Source organism: Neophocaena asiaeorientalis, unplaced genomic scaffold (genome assembly GCF_003031525.2).
Source record: "Neophocaena asiaeorientalis asiaeorientalis breed wild unplaced genomic scaffold, Neophocaena_asiaeorientalis_V1.1 scaffold603, whole genome shotgun sequence".
NCBI lineage: Eukaryota > Metazoa > Chordata > Mammalia > Artiodactyla > Phocoenidae > Neophocaena > Neophocaena asiaeorientalis.
The window spans coordinates 3,201,558-3,223,753 of record NW_020175662.1 but is presented as its reverse complement, the minus strand read 5'-3'; the positions used below and the strand labels follow the sequence as shown (position 1 = coordinate 3,223,753).

Sequence of the window (22,196 nt, the reverse complement as noted above, 5' to 3'; positions counted from 1 at the left end):
CGGCCCGACCCGGAAGTCGCCGCGCGCCGCGCTCGCCCGTCGGAGTGGGGGTACCCGGCTGTCCCGAGTCCTGGGGCCTGCCGTGTCCTCCTTCCTCGGTCCCTTCTGGCCCATGGGTCTCCATGGCGACGGCGGGGGCCCGGCCGGGGGGCGGGCAGCCCGAGCGGGGCCGCGGCGCTCTGGGGGCCTCCGCGGTGGCGTCGCCGTGTTCGCCGCTGTGGCTGCCGTGTTCACCCTCACGCTGCCCCCCTCGGTGCCGGGGGGCGACTCGGGTAACGTACTCTCAGGGTCGTGCCTCCTGCCCCCCACCTCTGGTCCGCACTGTTCCCACGAGGTCTGGTCAGCTCGACCCCTCCATCCACCCGCCGGGGCCCCCGCAGGGTTTCGCGTTCCAGAAACAACCTGTGTTTCCATTCGTGTAATTTTTCTGTAATTCTGGTCTCTTTAGTTCTCAGGCTTTCGAGACGGGGCTGGTTGGTTTCGCCTGATGGGACTTACCGACCTCTCTCTCCACTTCTCCGATCATTTTCCTGGACCTGAGTTTTTGCTTTCCATTCCTTTTTAGTCCACAAACATTACTTACTGAGTGCTTATCGTGTTCCAGACAAAAGGACTAACAGGAGTGGTGGACAGGTGTCTTGGAGAGTGTTGTAATGCGGGCAGAGACAATACTACTGAATAGCCAGCAACATATTAGGTGGGGAGAATTTAGTGGAGACAGAAAGAGGGAAATGTGATTGACAGTGGGGTAGGCAGTGGCTCCATCAGAATGGCTAGTTGGGAAAGGCCTCTGAGGAGGTGATGTTTTAGTTGAAACCTGAATGTTGAAAAGGAACCAGCCTTGCAGACTATTTGCGGGAGAACGCCTGAAAGGGTGGAAGCCAGTTGCGGCTTAAAGCTGCTTCTATTGAAAAGCGTGACCCGTGGGCCATTTAAATCACATGAATAATCGTTATGTATTTGGGATGAGAGGCAAGATGCAGGCTTTGTTTTGCTGCCAAATTGACTAATAATGCCTAATAATGGTCCGTAATTTTGTTAGAATGGTGCTGTAAATTTGGGTCATGAATGTATAGACTGAAAAAAAACTGAGTGCCCTAGTTTCTGCATAACAAAATACCCCCAAAGTGAGTGGCTTAAAACAAAAAACGTTTACTAGTTCACATTTTCTGTTGATCAGGAATCTGGGTGCAGTTTAAGTGGGTGCTTTTAGGACAAGGTTGCTGTCGTGGTATGGGGTAGGGCTGCAGTCCTCTCAGGGTTCATCTTAGCGAGGATTAACTTCTAAACCCCATCCAGCTCTTTGCCAAACGGGTTTCTCTGTAAGCTGACTTTTGTCAGGAGAAAGAGATGGCACCTCTGCCTGACAACTCTGTCATTTCGTAACCTGATCTTGGAAGTGACAGACCACTGCCCTGTTTTATTCTTGGAAATGAGTCAATATGTCAGACCACATTCAAGGGCGAGAGGATTACACAGTGAGAATACTGGAGTTGGGAAGCTTTGGAGGCCATCTTCAAGGCTGCCTACCACATTGGGGATCCTTGATGTTCCTTTTACACGTCATTACCTTGACTCTTTCTTTCAGGTCCTATTGAACAAATAGGAGCAATGTTTCATTAGTATAGTGGGGAACGGAGTTACCGTATTTCTAAGGGTTATACTAAATAATAGAAATAGCTTTATAGTTGTGAGAGTTTTGACATTGGAGAGCATTATTACTCAGAGGTTGAGTAGTTCTGTAACTTTCAGGAAAATCATTGACAGTTCTTTACCATGGTTGTTTGAGCCTGAAGGACGGGATTAGGATGAATAATAATAATACTTACTGAGTACTTACTATGTGCCAGTGCTTTACGTGAATTATTTTAATCCTCCCAGCTACTACCCTGTGAGGTAGGTACTATCAATTTCTTTATTTTATAGATGACAAAACGGTTAAGCTGTGTCCAGAATCACACAGCTAGAAAGTAGAGGCCGTCAAGGAAAGAAACCAAGTAGACTGACTTTAGAACATGCTTTCTTAACCAGCCTGTGCTCTAAAGTCTTTGTTAAATCTGTCATCACGTGTTTAGTGATAAAGTCTATTTAAAATTTACAGTTGTGTTACGGAGCCCAAGCTTGGTCTGCTCACCACATGACAGGCCAATAAATCGAGAGATGTGTTGTTAGAGCAAGGAATAACCGCTTGAATCGGAAAGCTAGCAGACCGAGAAGATGGCTGACTAGTGTTTCAAAAAACATCTTCCCTCAATCCAAATTTGAGCTTCTTTTATACAGATGGGGAGGAGGAGGGGGCCCACTGCAGTGCCAGCCAATGGCTGAGCGGGCTGCTACAGCTCACACCTGTCCCGCCCCTATTACAGCTGTTGCCTTGTTTTTATTAATACTGTCTTTTTTCCCCAAAAGAATAAAGTTATCTATTCACTTTGAGTTATCAGACTTTTTAGGCATTGTGACTTGTTTAGTTTGACGCTGAATAGTGGTTGCTTCTAATAGTTCTATGTTCATTTTTGGGAGTGATAAACTGTTTTCCAAGTGTTGCCAGTAAAATTTGTATAATCATGTCTGATGATTTTGTTTATATGTTGAATGTACTGTTCTCTTTGAATTTTGTGTTTATGAAAATTTTTTTTACCAATAAACAGAAAACATCTCAAAACCAACATAAAGCATGTATTCTTCTTCCTGATAAGTCTTAAATTATACTCCATGAATCCATCGCATTGTGTGGCCTTGCCAAAATTTGTTTTTTGCACTGCTTGATACACATAGTTGATTTATGGGCAGGAGCACTCCTGGTCCTGTAGAGGAAAGGGTAGGAATCTAGCCTTCACTTCTATTTGTTATCCTTGGGAAAAATAAATTAGCTTATATATGTGTTTATATATTTTTAAGATACTGTCTTTAACACACTTGATATATGACAATATAATTTTATAATTAATATAAAAAGTATAATACGGAGGGAGCTGGGTTTTGTAAAGGTGAAGCTTCTGCTAACAACTCTGAGCTTGCCACCCATTTGTGTCCCAGATGAAAAAGCTGTGGTTCTCAAACTTGAATGTACTGGAGAATTGCCTGGGAAACTTGGGCCCCAATGCCAGAGGGTTTAGTGTAGGTAGATTTGGGTTATGGTCAAGAAATCTTCATTTTAAAAAGGCATCTGGGTAATTCTGATGCAGGTTGTAGTAGGACTTAACATTTGAGGCAACCCTAGTGTAAAGGGTTGAGGGAAAGCAAGCACCCTTTTATCATATTTACTTTCTCGTTTGTATCATATTCAATTTTAAGAGTCATGTTTAGCTTTTTATCAAGGGTGCATTCATAGACTTTGAATAGTAGCATCTTTTCTATTTATATTTTAGTTTCACATTTGATAAGAGTTGGTGATGGAGTTTAGTCACATTCCAGATTCATCTTCTTACCGACAACTCCAGCAAAGAATAACAGCATATTGACTTTTCAGTGGTAAAAGGAAATTAGAGAAAACAGGCTATTTTTCGTAATGTTGAATGTAATTCTAAGTACATTTTAAATGGAGGAGAATGAATAGCAACCTTGGAAATCTGAACTGAACTGTGCTTCATAGCACCTACAGAAATATAAAAACCAAAAATTGATTAAAACCATTTGGGACTGAAGACATAAAGAGCAAACCCATTCTAGAGTAAAACTATGAAATACTATAAAATACTGGTAACAGCTACAAAGGGAGGAGTTATTTTAAACATTTTAAAACCATAAACAATTTCTTTATATAAGATAAAAGAAGGGCCTTTGGCTTGTAAGATGCTCTTGAATATCTCCAATAAACGTCAAAGATGTCCTTAAGTAAATGACTTGAGTGAGCAGTATCTGTCTTTGGTGCCCTCGGGATTTCTGTGAAGTGAGCAGTCATTCAACCTGAGATGGGGGTGTCTTGAGTAGCAAGGATGACAACGTGATAGGTCTTTTTGTCAGTCTCTAGGTGCGGGGCTTTTCTGTGTGGCAGGAGGAGGGAGAGGTGCTGATGTCTTGACAGAACCCTGAAATGGATAGGATATTTTCAACTTAGTGGAAAAGACAAATGAGAACAACTAACCAGAATAAAAGGCAATCTAAGTGCTAAATAGAGAGGTTCCAGCAGGTTCTAAGGAGGAAGAGGAAGTGATTCATTCTGATGGGTGAAGCTGGGGAAGGGTATGTGTAAGGAAAGGTGTCACTGAGAAGGTAGCAACTGAACTAGGCCTTGATGGATTTAGGAGAGAATGCTGGATGAGAAAATGAGTGGTAAGAGGTGCAAAAGAGGACCATTCAGAGGAACAGTGGGTAGTCAGATCTGACAAAGGTGAGCATAGGTTTCATGGACATAAGCCTTGGAAGGGGACCTGGAAGCCATAGAGGGCTTGCATGTCACGCTGAGGAATCAACTTCATTCAGTACACAGAGAGCAGCCATTGAGCAGTATTAGTCTAAGGAAACAATCTGACCTCTGGGGAGTGGGGATGGCAGTAATTAGTGATTTCAGTAGGAAGATGAATTGGAATAAAACGTTGGTCAAAGCTATCGCTGTAGCCCAGGCCGGAGAGAGGAAGGGTCTAAAATACGGTCAGGGCAGTAGAAATGAAGAGTACTGATATCCACTGAAGGATAGAAAATGGACATTAATACATTTCCCAATAGATAATAGTACTTTCATAAATCATCAATTAATATTGATTGATTTGTTACACTGTACTGTATTAAGTGTATAGGGATAATCAGAAATAGTCCCTGTGCTCTGGATACTTAAAGTATTAACAAATAAGCACTGAATTACTACATCATAATTTTAGAAGTAATTACTAATGGTGAGGAACTACAAAGAACTATGTAAATAATATGATTTATTGGTTTGAAAAAAATGTACTTTGGTAGTCAAAGCTTACCAAAATAACCTGGAGTTAATAAACATTTGGCAATTGTTTAAAGATATCCAACATAATTAATGTAGAGAATGTATCCAAATGTCAGTTTAGGGCAGAATGGCACATTTTATAGACTGTTCAAATCTCCAGTGTCTGCACATTTTACATATCATAAGGTTGCATCTTTACCGACAGTTTTGTACTAAATTCTTGAGGGATAATACAGCATTTTACACTAATGCTCTGTAAGAGTTTTTTTATATTTGCAAGGGTAGACGACTTTCAGGAGGGAAAGTAGGCATATTTTTAAAATTGAAGGATAGTTGATCTATAATGTGTTAGTTTCTGGTGTACAGCAAAGTGATTCAGTTATACATATTACATATTCTTCATTATAGGTTATTACAAGATATTGAACATGGTTCCCTATGCTATACAGTAGGACCTTGTTGTTTAAAATAAGCATTTTTAGAAACTAGAATTCACATATATTTACACTGACCAGTTATTAAAAACTAACAAAGGTAGTTTGTTCAGTAATACCTAAGGGAGAACATATTCTGAGACTATTTCATGCTGTTAAATCTCCACAGATTTACAGTTTTATCCAGTCAAATTAATGCAAAACCCCAATGCAAGCATTTGGATTTTGAAAACTTTGGAGGAGTGTCATTTTCTAATAGTAATTATTGGTTTTCCATTATTTTTTCACAGGGGAACTGATCACAGCCGCACATGAGCTTGGAGTAAGTATTAGTTTTATTGTTTAATCAATGCTCTCATTAACAGTTTTAGGAATTAAGAAAGTTTAATTAAGCATGGAGTAAAGTAGATTAATTTATTTTCAAACCCCAGTTTTTAGTAACTTATAAGTACAGTACATGACAATTTACTTTAAGTTTTAAATCCAATTAAACTAAATCATAAAGCAAAGCCTTTACTATATATACAGTAGCTGGCTTATTATCACCCCAAATTTTGTATAAGCTATGGAGAATAAAATAAATCGGGTTAACAGTTTTAATAAGTTTATTATTTAATAAACTTTATTGTGGTGCATGATCCCTTTAGGCAAGACCTTAGGACTGTCGGCTCGGCGGTAATCCGATAGCAGTGTGGTCTTTCAACTTACTAACCGATACGATATTTCAGAACCCGCTTTTTTTCAATAGCCTTTTAAATGACCCTAATGTACTGTGAACCCAGAGAACAAACTGCTTAAGAACTGACAATGAAATATGTCACCCTTTCTCTAGGTGACACACCATGTGATAGACCCTGCCAAATCCACTAAAGAAAATATTTATTTGTATTGGCACAAGAGGATTACAATAGAAAACCACTATTCAAACATTTAGTCATTGTCTCTTAATCTTTATACTTGCCTGAGAAAAGCGCTGCTTTTCAATTAAAGCCAGTGTGACTCTTCCTTTACTAGATGAAAACCTTCTGACTGTTGCTGATTTTCCCTTAGGTTGCCCATCCTCCTGGCTATCCTTTGTTCACTCTGGTGGCTAAACTGGCAATTATACTGTTTCCTTTTGGTTCGGTTGCCTACCGAGTCAATCTTCTGTGTGGCTTATTTGGAGCAGTAGCTGCAGCATTACTTTTTTTCACCGTTTTCAGGTAAAGTAGTTGATTAGTTAATTTTGACTAATTGGAGATGGCCCATGTACATACATTACAAAAAAAAAATCTTTTGTTGCTTGAATGGTTTTTCCTAATCACTCATGTGATTTCACTTTCTCAATTTACAGTAATTTCATATGCGTTTGACTGCTTAAATGATTACACAGTTGGTTCTGCTTCATACAACGGAGAGAAGGTGTCACCAGTTCATTATCACAGTTCTCTGGTTAGGCAGAACTAATAAGGTTTGTCATTTCAGGAAGATGCAGATGGGCCAGTTTAATTCAACAATATAAAGTTCATCTTTTGGTAAATGGTAAATATCAATTACTCACAGTATTGCTGATGGGCAGCTGCCTATCAGGTCCAGAGCTAATACCTAATTATATTGTATTTTAAATATGCACATGTATACTTTTTGAAATGAGGCTGTTAACTAAGGAAATCAATTTGGGTTGTGGTTTTAGTAAGGTTTCACTTTGTTCCATTATTGCTGTAGGGAAGACAGGCGAATTAGACACTTACTTCATGATGGAAGGCTTTCTTAGTTTGGAAGGCTATGCTGCTTTTAAAAAAAAAAGGTCATTAGTTTAGGATATTGCTAAACACATTTGCCTTTGCTGTTTCTCTCTCCTTCGGTATTAACTCAGTCTAACTTATGCCTAAAAGGCTTATAGTCAAAAATACAAATTATTCTTCCTGCAAAGGGGAAACCAAGTTAAAACATTTCTTTCAAAAAGTATTGCAGATTTTATTATAAAAACAAATAATTTTTGTATGTAAATAGAGTATAATTTGAATAGACAATTTCAAATGTCATTTTTGGAGACTAATGTTTTTATTTACATTTGTCATATCACTGCCCTTTGACTAAATTCTTTGTAAATTCTCTTTTGATTATTTGTAGAAAGGTAAAAGTTACAATAATTATGGCTAAAGCTTACTATTAAATCTATTTGTGGAAAGCTTTCAGATTCAAAGTTGTAATTGTTGATCATTTACTAAACCTTAATCTGTATTATTTAATTTGTTTCTATTTTGGTCTTACAGGTTTTCAGTGATAGCCATATCTTCAAGTATGAAATGTTTAAAATAACATTTCTGCTTGGATTAATTAGTGTTATGAATACTTTCTCTTTCTAAATGATTAGAATAATCATTATTAGAATTGTTCCTTCTGATCCTTTATAATTAAGACTGTCATTTTCGTTGAGAGAAAAACTTTTTATTTTTAAATATCTAGGTTGAAATTTAGAACTTACCTGTCTTATTAAATGTATGAGTTTTCGCAAGACATTTAAGACAAAGACATTTTAAAGAAAACTAATACTTGTATTTGTTTTGTTAGTTTTGTTAGTTCATCTGTATTTTAGATTATTTCTACAATATATACATATATTTAAATGCTGTAGCCAGCTCTTAAGCAAGTAAAGTGATTCGTTTTCTAAAACTTTTCCATGTTTTCCACTATATTAATTGTCAATGCCCTTCCACATAAAAACCTCTGTAAAAATCATATATAAAAATATTTATCTTTCCAGAATCCGAATAGTTTGGGACAATAATTTTCCTTTGAATTGTCCACATTTTAAAATAGCTTTGATTAGTTATTATGCTTGATTGTAATGGGTTTTAGATTAGCACACAAGCCTGTGACCCTTTTCTTTTAATATACAGTCTTAATGATAAATTCGTATACTTGCTGACATATGTTTTAAATCAAAAACTCTTCATAGACTAAATTGGATATTTGCATGCTTTTAGTAATCTAGTACTTTGGAAAAGTTGCTTTCTTTCTGAAAAGGGACCTGACAACATTATCTCTTACATACTTTTAACATGAAAATACTTCATTATTTTGAATACAAGTAATTGACAAGGTACATGTCCTTTGGGAACAACCTAGTTCAAGTGGCAAATCTGTTTTGTCAAACAATAGCCACCCTTCAGGAAAGAGCAAGCCATCTCTATGGTAATAGGACTAACAGTAGCCTATTGATCCAGTGGAAGAAGACATTATACAATGTCAGCTGGCTTGTTACAATTTCATTTGTCGTATGACCTGAACCTAGCCTTTAAAACCTTCCTTCTGTGAATATAAGCCCAAGAGCAGGATGCGGTTTTTGTGCAGCCATTACAGTGACGGCTATTTTCCTGTCCCAGTGTACAGTAAATGTATTCCTTCACAGGTTGACTCCTTCACCAGCACTCATTCAGGAGACATTTCACTACTTTATTCATTTGCCGACCAAGTCATCATTCCATTTTGTTGTTGAATATTGAAGGGTTTTGATCCAGGAGACAGCTGTATTCTTTCTTTCCCCCATCACTTAAGAGAACATTACTGTACATGTAGGATTAGTGCTGACTGGTGTGCAGGAAATTAATTCTTTTAACAGTTTTAGTTTTTTTTCAGGTAATTGTTCACGTAGCATTCACTATATTTAGCTCTTGGGGTGGGTATAAAGACCTTCTGTACCTTTTAAACAAAGATTGTATTTCAAAAGCAAATTTCTGTTTAAATATGTTGATGTAAAAAGCTCCATTTTTTCGGTAAACATGACTTAGATTGAAAGAACAATTTATTTGTTGTTTCCAATTACTTTGTAATTTTTGCTTTTCTTACATCTTGCTTTTAAAAGCCTTTAAGATGTCATTAACACTGCATATTTTGTCAGTCTTTCCTAATGGTTGGCAAGAGCTCTTTTATATTTGCTTTGCCCTAATGTAGAAAACATGAGTAAAACAGTACATTGAAAGTTGTGTCACTGTAGTTTATTGAATTAAAAATAGTAAGATTGTGGCAGTTGTTTCTGCATGTATTTATTTATGTATTGTCCCCTTCAGGGGTATTTTAAAGCATGCACTATGTTAAGGGAGTTTAATCTAATCTATTTCATTTATAGGAAAGAGTATTCATTTTATTAATATGTACATCTGTGCATTTGACTGTACTACAATTAGTGATTTAGAGAAACTGGGATTTTCTCTTTTAAGGCCAATGAAGTAAATGATTTTTTAGCTTGATAGTATGATATTTAAAATGTCATATTAGAAATTCACAAATCCTATTAATATAAAAATTTAAAAGTTATAGGTATGTAAATCACTAATAGGAACATCATTTAGCTTTCCTTAGTACTTGAATTTCAAAATTGTTTTCTAAGAAACCTCAAACTAGATCCTATATACTTAGTAAGGAAGGAGTACTGAAATCACTGTAGTTAATATCAACATGCTTACATTTCATATGTTCTGGTAACACTGAAATAGAATGGAGTCTGTTGATAGTATCATATAAAAATTCTTTACTTGAGGGAAGATTTAAATTGCTTATGATCTCAGGTGAGGGCATGTCTTGTATCATGTATTTTGATAGTTACAGGGCAGGGAATATATTTTCAACAGGCTTGAGAGTCAGCATATCCTTTTCAAGCTAGTATGGGCCAGATGGAACTATAGAAAAATTCATTGAACAATATTTGTTACACACTCATATGAATTGAAAGTAAAATTCTTTTAGTTTTTATAATCAAAATTCAGTGCTTACTTTAAAGAAAGTAAGACAAAGTTACTATTAAATAAACAGTTTTTCTAAAAGGCACTGTTTCAGGAAACTTGCATAAAAAAGCTTTCTAACACCATTAACATTGTACAGTAAGAAATCAGATCTCTTAATGTCAAGCAGGTTCCCTAGAATATATGAATATTAATTATAATTAAAGGTATCTTGAAACTATGCCTGCTTACTACAAAGAACTTACAACCAATTTCAGTGATATTTAAATATCTCCTGGAAGACTGTTTTGTGGCAGTATTTTATTGATGCATATTTTATTTTTTATAAGTTATGGATACCTAAACATTATGCCGCTGCTAAAAATTAATTTTATTAAACTTTTGGAACAGGAACACTTGACTCTGAGCACTGTGTCTGCTGTTCTTATAGCTTCAGCTAAGATTCCATTCAATAAAAATCGAAAATTAAAATGCCATACCTTAGAGAACGTAGAATCTCCTGCTTAAGAGACATTTGGATTTTCCAGCTCAAAGAGTATTTTAGATTATTGCCATAGAGAATAATGTGAAGCTCTTCCTAATTTCAGAGGTAACTATGCATAAGTAACAAATAGTCACCAAGTTTTTGTAGTTGAAGAAGAATGCAAAGTACTGGAGTATTAATTTCTATTCAGGAGAATATCTGTCTTGATCCCTGGTTAATTGATCATATATTTCTCTCATACTTGTATTAAAACTGCATTGACTCAGACTGGCTAAGCATATTAAGAGCTTGGTTCATTTGCATTTTCTTATAAGTAGAGGGACATATTAGGCTCAAATAGCATTTCGTTTTGAAGGGAAAAAAGCAGGGCAAAAACTCTTTTTTAAGACTGTAGAGTCTCTTCTGACAGCTAGTCAGAGTTAGAATTAGTTCAAGGAAATGTTAATAATGCATTGCCTGGCCTAATCCCTTTGATATCACCAGGTATCCTCCTGTTCATGGGTTAATTGCTTTAAAAGCGAAGGCAATATTCTGAGCGGTGGGCCGCTTCACCTTTTCACAGCTGTTACCATTGAGTGACAACTAAATCCCATGTGTAAGATGAGGAAGAGCTCAATCTCCAATTGGGAGAAAATTTATGTAAACCACAATCCCTTCAGAATGTGCGGAAGTCATAGACTTTCTTGATTTACTCTGCTTTTCCCAGAAAGCTCTATTGTTCACTTTCCTAAGTCCCATCAACCCTTTGTAGCAGAATATCACAGCGGCAGCAGATAGCTTGAAATATATAAATGCTATCATAGCTCTGATTAATAGCAGTGCTTATGAGTCAAGTCTGATAACAGTGCAGCTCTCCACTCAATTTCAGATACTGCTAATGGAATCTGTCTTCTCCAATTGTAATATGAGAAGGCCTAATTTGCCATGGAGCTTGGAGCTGTCACCAGTAGGGGATTGTGGGGTCAGATGGGAGCTGCCAGGTTTTTGCCCTGCAGCTTGTATCTCTCACTTTGAATAGAGCAGCCCCCTGCCTGCCAGTTAGCTGATAGGCCGCCGTGGGGTTTATGCCACTATATACAATAGGAAAGGGCTACATAGGCTGACTTTATAATTGTGAAGCTAGCTCATATTTCCACAGCTACTGTGCTGCATAATTTCTAATAAGTGGTTTTAACAAACGTCAGATTATGAAAAGTTTCCTCAATTACAGAAACTTATAAAACATTTAAATTGCTAAATCTGTTTCCTGCCGAGATTTTGCCACTGGAACTAGTCATCAGTCATTATGGCTATAATAATAAATGCATATATTTCTTAAAGTTACAAATAAAATTATAAACCATAACTCATATAGATTTGCTGCTTTTCAAAGCCATACAAAGTAGAAAACAGTCTTAATGAATTGAAATATTACGATATACTTCATAACTTTGCATAATAAGACTACTTTCTATTAAATCTCTGTTGTTAGTTAGTGTTGCTGATGAAAGTAGTTTAATACCCTCATTCTGTTGATCTTAGTTATTTGGATCTTTTACGTTTACTTCATATACCTTTAGTGTATAACATTTTTTAAATTATGCAGCATTTTCTAAGTTTTCAGTTAAGAAGGACTTTGAGAATAATATGCTGGACTACACTTTTAACCAATTTCAGTTTTGCTACCGAATACAAAATACACTGTCAAGATGGAGTAATAAGCTAATCTTGAGGCTTTGTGTGTGTGCTTTTTTCTTTTCTTTTCTAAATTAATTTATTTGTTTATTTTTGGCTGTGTTGGGTCTTTGCTGCTGCGCGTGGGCTTTCTCTAGTTGCGGTGAGCAGGGCTACTCTTCGTTGTGGTGCGCGGGCTTCTCACTGCGGTGGCTTCTCTTGTTGTGGAGCACGGGCTCTAGGCGCGCAGGCTTCAGTAGTTGTGGCTCGCGGGCTCTAGAGTGCAGGCTCAGTAGTTGTGGTGCACGGGCTTAGTTGCTCCAGGGCATGTGGGATCTTCCTGGACCAGGGCTTGAACCGTGTCCCCTGCATGGTCAGGCAGATTCTTAACCACTCTGCCACCGGGGAAGCCTAAGCCCTTGTGTGTTTTTAAAAATTTCAAACAAAATTGATGAAAATCTGTAATTTGGGAGTTATTTTAAGCTAGGCTGTACCTTAAGATATTGCCTCCCATGGTGCAAGTCATTTGGCATACTATGGAAACTTGGTAAAATGTAAAGTAAATGATGGTGATTCCTATAAAGCTCAGTTCATTGTTTTCCTTTTAGATATTTGGGTATAAGGTTGATGAGCTGTAATAAAGTGAATTGTTCTAAGCCTTGACTAGTTTCATCATTTATTGGTTAGTGAACAAATTTTAATTCTAATGGAAATTGTGTAATTACATTTTATTTATGGAAGCTATTCATAATCTTGTTCCTTCCATTTCACTTGTGCCTTTTTCCTTTTCGAAGCCTTTTCCATTTTTTTCCCAAGTTTATTTAGTGGTTTTAAATCAGGAATAATACTTCGTATTTTTCCTTTCAGTGTACTGGTAGTTGATATTTACGTAGCTGAAAATTCAGGGTAGAACAGTTTTCTTCCTTTTGATAGAATCGCATGGAACAGAATAAACCTTGGTAGAATTTTACCTGGAGTGAAAGTAAATTTTTATAAAATATAGGAAAATGGGATTACTTGCAAATTTACTAAAGATGGAAATGTTTTACATTATTTTTTAGGTGCAGTGATGGTGGCTTCAGAGGTAGAACTTTAATATACCATGTCCTCAATTATTGATTTATGTTTATTAGGTCTAAACTTGAAAATGACAAGAAAAAATTTAGATTCTACTGCTCTCCAAATGCCCACTGACTTATAATTTGCCCACCTGGAACATGTTAGCTACGCAATACGTATTTGTTGAAAGGGTCTTGAATGAACTGCCACTCAATGAGAAAGGTTCAGCTGAAACTGAAAACCTTTCTTGTCAGTAGCTTAGCTTCCCAGTTTGACCATCTCCAGGTACATGGAAGAGAGAAATATATGGGTGTTGATTTTGTGCATGGGAGCCAGAGATAACATTTGTATAATCTTCATGAACAAGACCCAGAAAGATAAGAACCTGGGAGGACAGGGGCAGTAGATTTGCCACTAATTGTACCCTGCTTTACCATATGTGTTCCCTGTAATCCACTGTATTTTTTTAAAGTCGTGAATATGAGTTGACACTAATAATAATTTATTTAACAGTAATGCTCAGATGCTGCATTGTGGCCTTCCTACTCGATTCTACTCACTTCAAGTAGGAGTTTTCAGTGTTGAAGGAAAGTAGTGTACCCTCCATGTTGGGTTCTCTGCACACAAGTAACACTGAAGACAAATACATTCATGGATTTTATGAGGCATGTCAAATGTGTGTTCTGAAAGAATTTCAGGTTTCTGTTATTTGCCTTTTGATTGAGGGTTAGACAAACATGTGACTACACATGAAAATCAAATACTGTATAGCGGAAAGAAAAATATACCTTATCATCAATAGCAAACCTGTGTCAGTGGTGTAAATTGTAACCTCCTGATTGATCCATTGTGTCAACAGATGAATAGCATTCCATAAGTGAGAAAACTGCTGCACAGTCAGTACCTTTCTTAGGAATCTCATGTAGGCCTTACAGAATTCTGAGCCTCACATTTGTTAGGATGCTCTTAAAAGCATCACATAGTCCTTACCCTAGTGGAGAATTTCTGTCATTTGCATTTTCTGGGTGAAATTTTAAATACTTAACCACCTTTCCCATACTATCTGTCATACTCTTGGTATATCTTTTCTCAGTGACTGACCACTGTGATCTCCTGGAATGTGAACTACATGGTTTTAGTGTTAGCCCAAGTTAAAAATAATTAGGAAAATTTATTTACTGCCAATATACTGCAAAATATATTTTATATATAACATATTTGTAAGATATTTATTTATATAAAACATACTTCAATGACTTTTAGGTTATTTGTTATTTTGAATCATCCGTATCATTACCTTACTCTGTTAATGTGAGACCTTGAAAATTAAGCATGCCTCTCTAATAGTGTAAAAACTTGATTTTGATTGTTGGCCTGTGACTATCTTTTAAAATACAATGGTTGTTTTAGTAAACTTTCACAGTAATGTTTGAAGTGTGTGTTCTTCATATAGCCTTGTGAGACATTATCTTTCTGTAAGTCAGGTTAGATTCTGAGAATATGTATTTCACTTGAAGAAGTGTCTCCCTTGATATCCTTCTATGAGGCTTTATGAGCCTCTAGATTGGGAATAGAAAACAGTTTTTTCTCATATTATATATAACTTATCACGAGGTGTTCTTTAGTTCAAGTGGAAAACAGTTTAGATTATTTTGCAATTTATTAGTGAGTTCTGCTGAAAACAGTTCTCATTTTATTCACAACCTCACTTGAATTTCCCTTTTTTTCCCCTCCAGCTTCCTATTAGTGTGGTTGAAGTAGGTTCATCAATTTCAGTAGAAAAATGTATGTCTTTTAATTTTAATGAGCTAATTTTAAGATGTCACTTTAGCATATTAAGGGTAAATAAATTCATTAATTCCTTAGTTGCTTTCTAAAAAAATAATAATTACTTAAGCATATTTATTTAAAAGAATGAAATGAAAATTGAAAGTAGGCCTCCTTGACTGCTAAGTGAAAACACAATGGTGTTTTTGATTATGCCAGTTTTCGTTGGGAAGAAAACCCTTCATACTTAGTCTACAGATAGATGACAATTGTTTATACTCCATCTGTACATTTGACTTTATGGATGATACCAAACAGCTCGTTTTGTGGACTCAGAACAACAATTTCATTTAAAACTCATGTTTAAATAACAATATCAGATTAGATATTCCTTTCATATATTTTTGAAAGAAATATTGCTTAGCCAGAAATTTGGACTACCAATTCATGTACCAGTATTTATGCATAGTGTTTCACTCTACTTATATAATCTGACTCTGCCAAAAAATTACAAATATATGTTGTAGCCTTTTCAGGGGAAAAAAAATGTAGAATGTGTGTTCTGGTTAGAATTATTGCCCAAAAGAGTTAGATTACAACTAACTTGTTTAATCACCCATTTTGGGGAACCCTTCATCGAGAAGGCTCATAATTGGTCCAACTCATAACAAAGGCCCCAGCAATCAAAACAGATTATGGATTAATTAGAGGCTTTAAGAATTCATGGGGAAGGGTAAGCTGGGACAAAGTGAGAGAATGGCATGGACATATATACACTACCAAACGTAAAATAGATAGCTAGTGGGAAGCAGCTGCATAGCACAGGGAGATCAGCTCAGTGGTTTGTGACCACCTAGAGGGGTGGGATAGGGAGAGTGGGAGGGAGGGAGACACAAGAGGGAAGAGATATGGGGACATATGTATATGTATAACTGATTCACTTTGTTATAAAGTAGAAACTAACACACCATTGTAAAGCAATTATGCTCTAATAAAGATGTTTTTATAAAAAAGGATTCAGTAGATTCATAGTATTCATAGAATTCATGCCATTTTTAAAAAAACTGATAAACAGATTTAAAACAGTGCTTGCTAAGTCATCTTTTCTTTTTAATTTATTTATTTATTACTTATTTGGCTGCATCGGGTCTTAGTTCCGGTATGCGGGATCTTTCGTTGCAGCGCGCAGGCTCTTTGTTGTGGTGCACAGGCTTCAGAGCACGCAGCCTCAGTAGTTGTGGCACGTGGGCTCTCTAGTTGTGGCACATGGGCTCCAGAGCGCATGGGCTCAGTAGTTGCAGAGCGTGCGCTTAGTTGCCCTGTGGCATGTGGGATCTTAGTTCCCTGACCAGGGATTGAACCTGTGTCCCCTGCGTTGGAAGGTGGATTCTTAACCACTGGATCACCAGGGAAGTCCTGCTAAGTCATCTTATTTGCTTAAAATGTTTAAGACCAGATTCACCTACAGACATGTTTGTCAATGTGATTTTTGCAGCATCACTTAGATAAGTCTCTGCACATTTAATGTCTTTTTCTATCTCAAATTCACAGTGGCTTATTGATATGAAAGGTTCATTGATATTTGGCTCAAAAAGACATAAAATGGAAACTTTGAGGTATTTCGTTTGAAATTTCACAGAAGTTTGAGAAACTGTAAGGGATCTTCTTTACACATCAGTGTGAAAGGCAATATGAGTAACTGTGAACCTTCCATATTTTATTTTTCCCTTTGAAATATTTGTGTTACAGACAAGGAATAAATCAAGTAATATGAAAAAAACTTTTAAAGTAAATTATTATTTCTATACTGTTACCAAAAGAATATTTAAACACTTGAATTAAAGTACAGAATGATGAAATGATTATTCCCTAGTTTCTGAAAGATATATCCATATGGACCTCACTTTATTTTAAAAAAATCAGCGTAACAAAATCAAAATGAATTTTTTAGTTCTTTTCCCTTAATCGCATTTGTTACTAAAACATCACTTTTATAACAGTAAAGGACAGCAGTGATAAAGGACATGGTCCTTAAAAGAAACAAAATTTACTCCACTACCAAAACATCTTTTCTTTCAATTTTTTACAATTAAAAGAGAATAATTTCTAAGTAATGGCATAAGCTATTTTATAAAGCATTACTAGAGATGGTTGGACTTAGGTTGAGGTAATTAGAAACCATTGCTATTTGGATATTTGAAGAGCATTAAAAACTGAAGATAAAGTATATCTGAAATTATATATATATATAAACATTTAGTTTTCAGAAAATCATATAGCTTTTCTATATGGGATACACAAATACACATATATGTAAAGTGCAATATACTTTTACCTTTTAAAAAGTGCTAAAATGCTGACATGGCTATCTAGTGGTATCAGTAATCCAAAAATAATTCTCTTGGAGAGTTTTAAGTTCCTCACATCTGGTTTCCTTCCTATGTTTTGATTAGGTTACAGTTAAAATATTCTATGCCTCAGAAATACAGAAAAATCTGCCTATTCAGTACCCATTTAATATGTTTAATTTAATGAGAATCGCGAGATGGAGCAACTACCCTAGTCTTGGTGAAAGCACTTTCGGGAAAACTTCTTGGAAAGGTGACGCCCGTATTGAGTTGTACACAATGAGTGGCAGTGGCCAAGTGAAGGCAGAACCATGTTCCAGATACAGAGAACCTCCTGTGCAGAGAAACCCAGAGGTGGAGGAGAAAGAGCCTGTGAGCACAGGGACTTAACAAGTCATTCAGTGTTGCTGGAGCACAGCTCGAAATGGGTTATGTCAAAAATGAAGCTGCAGGTGGACTGAGACCAGATCACGAAAATCCTTGTCTATTGTCATGGGGAGCTTGGAATATGCTTGATAGTCAAAGAGGAATCCTTAAAGGGTTGGAGGCAGAAAAGTTCAAGATCAGATATGCTTGAGGTCCCTCACTCTGGTGGCAGTGGTGGGCCTAGCACTGGAAGCAGGCAGCACGCAAAGCTGCAGTATTGGTGTGAACCTGAGGTGTGGATTCAGATGAGCTGAACTAGGGCAGTGGTGATGTGGGTGGAGAGAAGAGCGTGAGTTTTTAAAATGTTGATGAAGTACAGTTGGCAGGATGTGATATGTTTTGCAGGGAGAAGGGGAGAGGAGCTCTGATGATGACTCATAAGTCTCTTAACTTAGATTACTAAACGAGGAAGATAATGAAATTTACTAAGATAGAGAACACGGGAGCAGGAATTATTTCAGGGAGGGGGATGAGAAATCAGTTTTGCATGTACGGACACTGAGGTTCTATGGAATGTCCAGAGTTGGGGTGGCTTTGTGGTGAGGGTACAACAGTAAGTTGGGGATAAGGTAAGTTCAACACTAAGGGAGAGGCATTTCTGGAGACATTTGGTTCCTTTAGTTTGTAGCTGGCAGATGAAATCAAGATGGTGAATAAAGTCACCCAGGCAGAGCAGAGTGAGAACAATGTCCTGAGAAAGAAATCTTGGGAAACGCTGGCTTTAAAGGAGTTAAATGCAAGAAGAGGAGCCATTTGGAGAAAACACATAAGGAAGATCCAGAGCCATAGAAGGAAACCCAGAGGATGTGAGGTCCAGATGTCAACTCAATGAGTGTGGCTGTGGGAGTGACCCAGGGCAGCAGAGGGGTCCCCAGAGCTTATTGTATTTGGCAGTTAGATGGTCATCGGGGACCCCAGCGAGAACAATTTTAGTAGAGAACCAGGGTGAGAACAGAGGGTGGAGGCTGCAGATGTGGACAGTGTGAAGCCAATCCTGAGCCTCACCATGACCCTGAAACTTGCCTTCAGAAAAGCATCCTCGACGTCAGCTTGCTCTTTAGTCGTTTATCTCCATCTCAGTAAGGTGAAACGAAGCATGCGCAGATAATGTGTATACCGTGAACAGTATAATGAGACTGCCCGCCTACAGAGTCAGTGAATGAACTGGAGACCCCCTCACCATTGCTGACATCATCCTTTGATGGGTTAGCCAGTCACAGGCCCAGCTTGCTGTGTACTCACGTGGGGGGGGGCACATCTCCTCGTTAGCCTGCGTGTGATGTGGCACTGGGCCGCACACCTGTCTTCCTACACTGGGCTCACCCTGCAGACTTATTAATGTGTGATGTACTGCTTGTCTTTTGAGAAAAATGCTTAATTTTAATGAATATCATATGACTTTGAGAACAGCTTTATTAAACTCTTCCATCACAGGCCCCTTTCAGCAGTAGAGTCATCTTACTTTACAGGCCTGTTCCATCCTTCAGCAATTTTCCGTCCCCTTTCCCAACCCACTTCCCACTCCCTGCCTGACTTGAGCTTTCAGCTCCCTCATTTCCTCGATGCCCCTACACTTGTCTTCCATTTAATTGACACCTAGATCCCTTTGCTCATCTTTTTGATCCCTCCATCAGCCCCCTGCTGGCTCTGCTTCCGTCCCCATCCAATGTAGACCCTGTGGTTCATACTTTAACACCTTTCCCTCTTGTCCTTCTGTCCTGCTTACCTAGTAAAGCCCCTAACCCCAGCTCCGTCCAGCCTGCCCAGGCCCAGCTCAGGCTGCTGCAGACCTTTCCACAGCCATGCGGACTGAGGCTATAGTGCCCCATATCCATAGCCCCTGTGGTCTCCAGCCTCAGCTGAGCATTTATTATTACGTGTTATTTGCTACCTACAAGTCCTTGTTATGTAGCCCTCCTCAGCTTGTGGAGTTTTCTCACAACAGATGTTTCAAATTATCTCTACTTTTCTTAATCCATTAATTTGTACATGTGACGTGGTCAGTAAATGTTGGTTGATTCTGAATCTTAGTATGAAGTAAACTTTTAAAGGCAGTGTGTTCAAACGTGTGTGTTTGAAGAGACATTCACAGTTTGACTTATAAAACGCTGTTGGAATCAAAGAACTTCTCACAGGCTTAGCCTATATACATTATTTTATGGAAAACATAAATAGTAAAATGACGAGGCCTCCAAAATGTTTTAGTATATTCTATTTATGGATGCACACGTAACTTTCTGCTCTTAAGCATACTGCCGTCTCTTCTGTGTCCCACAAAGCTCTGACAACTTAAGCATTTATTTTCAGAATTTCCTCACACAGTTTTTCTTGAAGACTTAATAGAAATAATAAACAGGGAAGGCAGGTTGTTTTAGTCAGGATTCTTGATTGCAAGCAATTGACTCTGGCTGTGTTTAGCAAAAAAGAAACATATTGAAAGGAAGTTGGGAAGAATGCTACAACTCAATAATAAAAAGACAACACAATTTTAAAAATGGGCAAAAGATCTGAATAGACATTTCTCCAGGGAAGATGTACAAATGGCCAATAAGTGCTTAAAAAGTTGTGCAACATCATTAGCCATTAGGGAAGTGCAAATCAAAATCTCAATGTGAGGGACTGCCCCAGTGGCGCAGTGGTTACGACTCCGCACTCCCAATGCAGGGGGCCCGGATTCGATCCCTACTCAAGGAACTAGATCCCACATGCATGTTGCAACTAAGAGGTCGCATGCCTCAACTAAGGAGCTGGAGAGCTGCAACTAAGGAGCCTGCCTGCCACAACTAAGACCCAGCGCAACCAAATACATGTTTTTTAAAAAAGTGCTTTAAAAAAAAATCTCAGGGAGATCCACTTCACACCCACTAGGATGGCTAGAATCAAAAAATCAGATAACAGGTGTTCACTAGGTTGTGGAAAAATCAGAACCCTCATCCATTGCTAGTGTGAATGTAAAATTATGTAGTGACTTTGGAAAACAGTCTAGCAGTTCCTCAGATGATTAAATGGGTTGCCGTAGGCTCCAGCAATTCCACTCCTAGTTACATACCCTAGAGAAATGAAAGCATATGTCCACACAAAAACTTGTACACAAATGTTTATAGGCGCACTATTCATAGTAGGCAAAAGGTGGAAACAATCCAAATGTCCATCAACGGAAGAATGAATAAGCAAAATTTGGTATATCTATACAGTGGAATATTAATTCAGCCATAAAAAGAAATGATACTACAAGTTGGATGAACCTCGAACACATTGTGCTAAGTGAAAGAAGCCGGTCACAGAAGTCCACATATTCTATGATTCCATTTATAAGAAAGCCCAGAAGAGGGAAATTCACAGACAGAAAGTAGATTAGTGGTTGCTTAAGCCTGGCAGTGAGATTGCGGGTGGGGATGGGGGGAGATAGTTAAAGGAGAGAGAGTTTCTTTCTGAGGTGATGAAAATGTTATAAAATTGACTGTAGTGATGGTTGCATATATCTGTAAATATACTAAAAATATTTAATTGTACACTTTACATGGGTGAATGTATAGTATATGAATTATGTCTCAATAAAGCTTTTTACAAAAGGAAACATTCAAATCTAGCATTGGAAAAAAAAAAGAGAAGGAAGTTGCAGAGCTTGCAGAATTTCTAGGAGGGATGGATTACCAGGCTCAGAGCCCAAAATATTCAGAGTCCTAGGCAGGTATATGCTAGTGAAACCACCACTGCTGCCATCTCTGGGCCCCAGACACCCCAGCTTACACCACCAACACTGACCTGGATTCTGAGCACTGCCCTTCCAAGTGCTGCCATCGTTGTCTGTGAAAATGATGCACAAATCCCACCAGCCATGTCTGATTCTGTCTCCATCCCTGCTTCTTGGCCTCACGATTTTCCAATTCAAAGAATGGAGCAGGTGATTCTGACAGACAGAGCCCAGGTCATACACACCCATGCTCTAGCTGCAAGGGAGGTTGGAAACGTATCTCATATTTTTAGTGTGTATAATAGGAGGGGCCTTGCCTCATAAACTCATATCCCTCAAGCATAGGAGAGGATTTTAGATGTTAAGCAACAAAACCAAAAGAAAAAAGGTCCACTATCCTTTTGTCTTCAATTTATATTAGGACTACAACCCAAATTCCTATAGACTGAGTTGATTTCTAGGCAAGCTCATTTGAGATGCTAAAAAGATCATGATTATAGGTTTGATTTCCATTACTGGTTTTATAATCAGTTATTTTCTCTCCTATCACCTTACTCACAGTCTCACAAATTATTTCTCTGATACCAAGAAAAATCTAATGAAAGAGTATACGGATTGTTTGTTGTAAAACCATCCTGACCTTGGCAGGAGGGTGGTGTGGGACAGAAATCAGGTGGGGAAAATTCAGATTATAAAGACCTTGCTGTTGTAGGATAAGTCTTCAATAA

The 22,196-nt window shown here is 37.7% G+C and overlaps 1 protein-coding gene across 3 annotated transcripts in view; it reads left to right on the top strand.

Annotated features, from left to right (window-relative positions):
• The first annotated feature begins 23 nt into the window (after window positions 1–23).
• Window positions 24–22,196, top strand: part of TMEM260 (transmembrane protein 260) — a 59,785-nt gene continuing 37,612 nt past the window's right edge. For 2 of the 3 annotated variants that reach the window (XM_024731463.1, XM_024731462.1), the window contains exons 1-3: window positions 26–272; window positions 5,604–5,635; window positions 6,364–6,515. In XM_024731463.1, the coding sequence (XP_024587231.1) occupies window positions 113–272; window positions 5,604–5,635; window positions 6,364–6,515 (344 nt within the window). In that variant the 5' untranslated portion in view covers window positions 26–112. Of the gene's footprint in view, window positions 273–5,603; window positions 5,636–6,363; window positions 6,516–22,196 lie in introns of all 3 variants that reach the window. The other variant, XM_024731461.1, reaches the window with a different exon arrangement.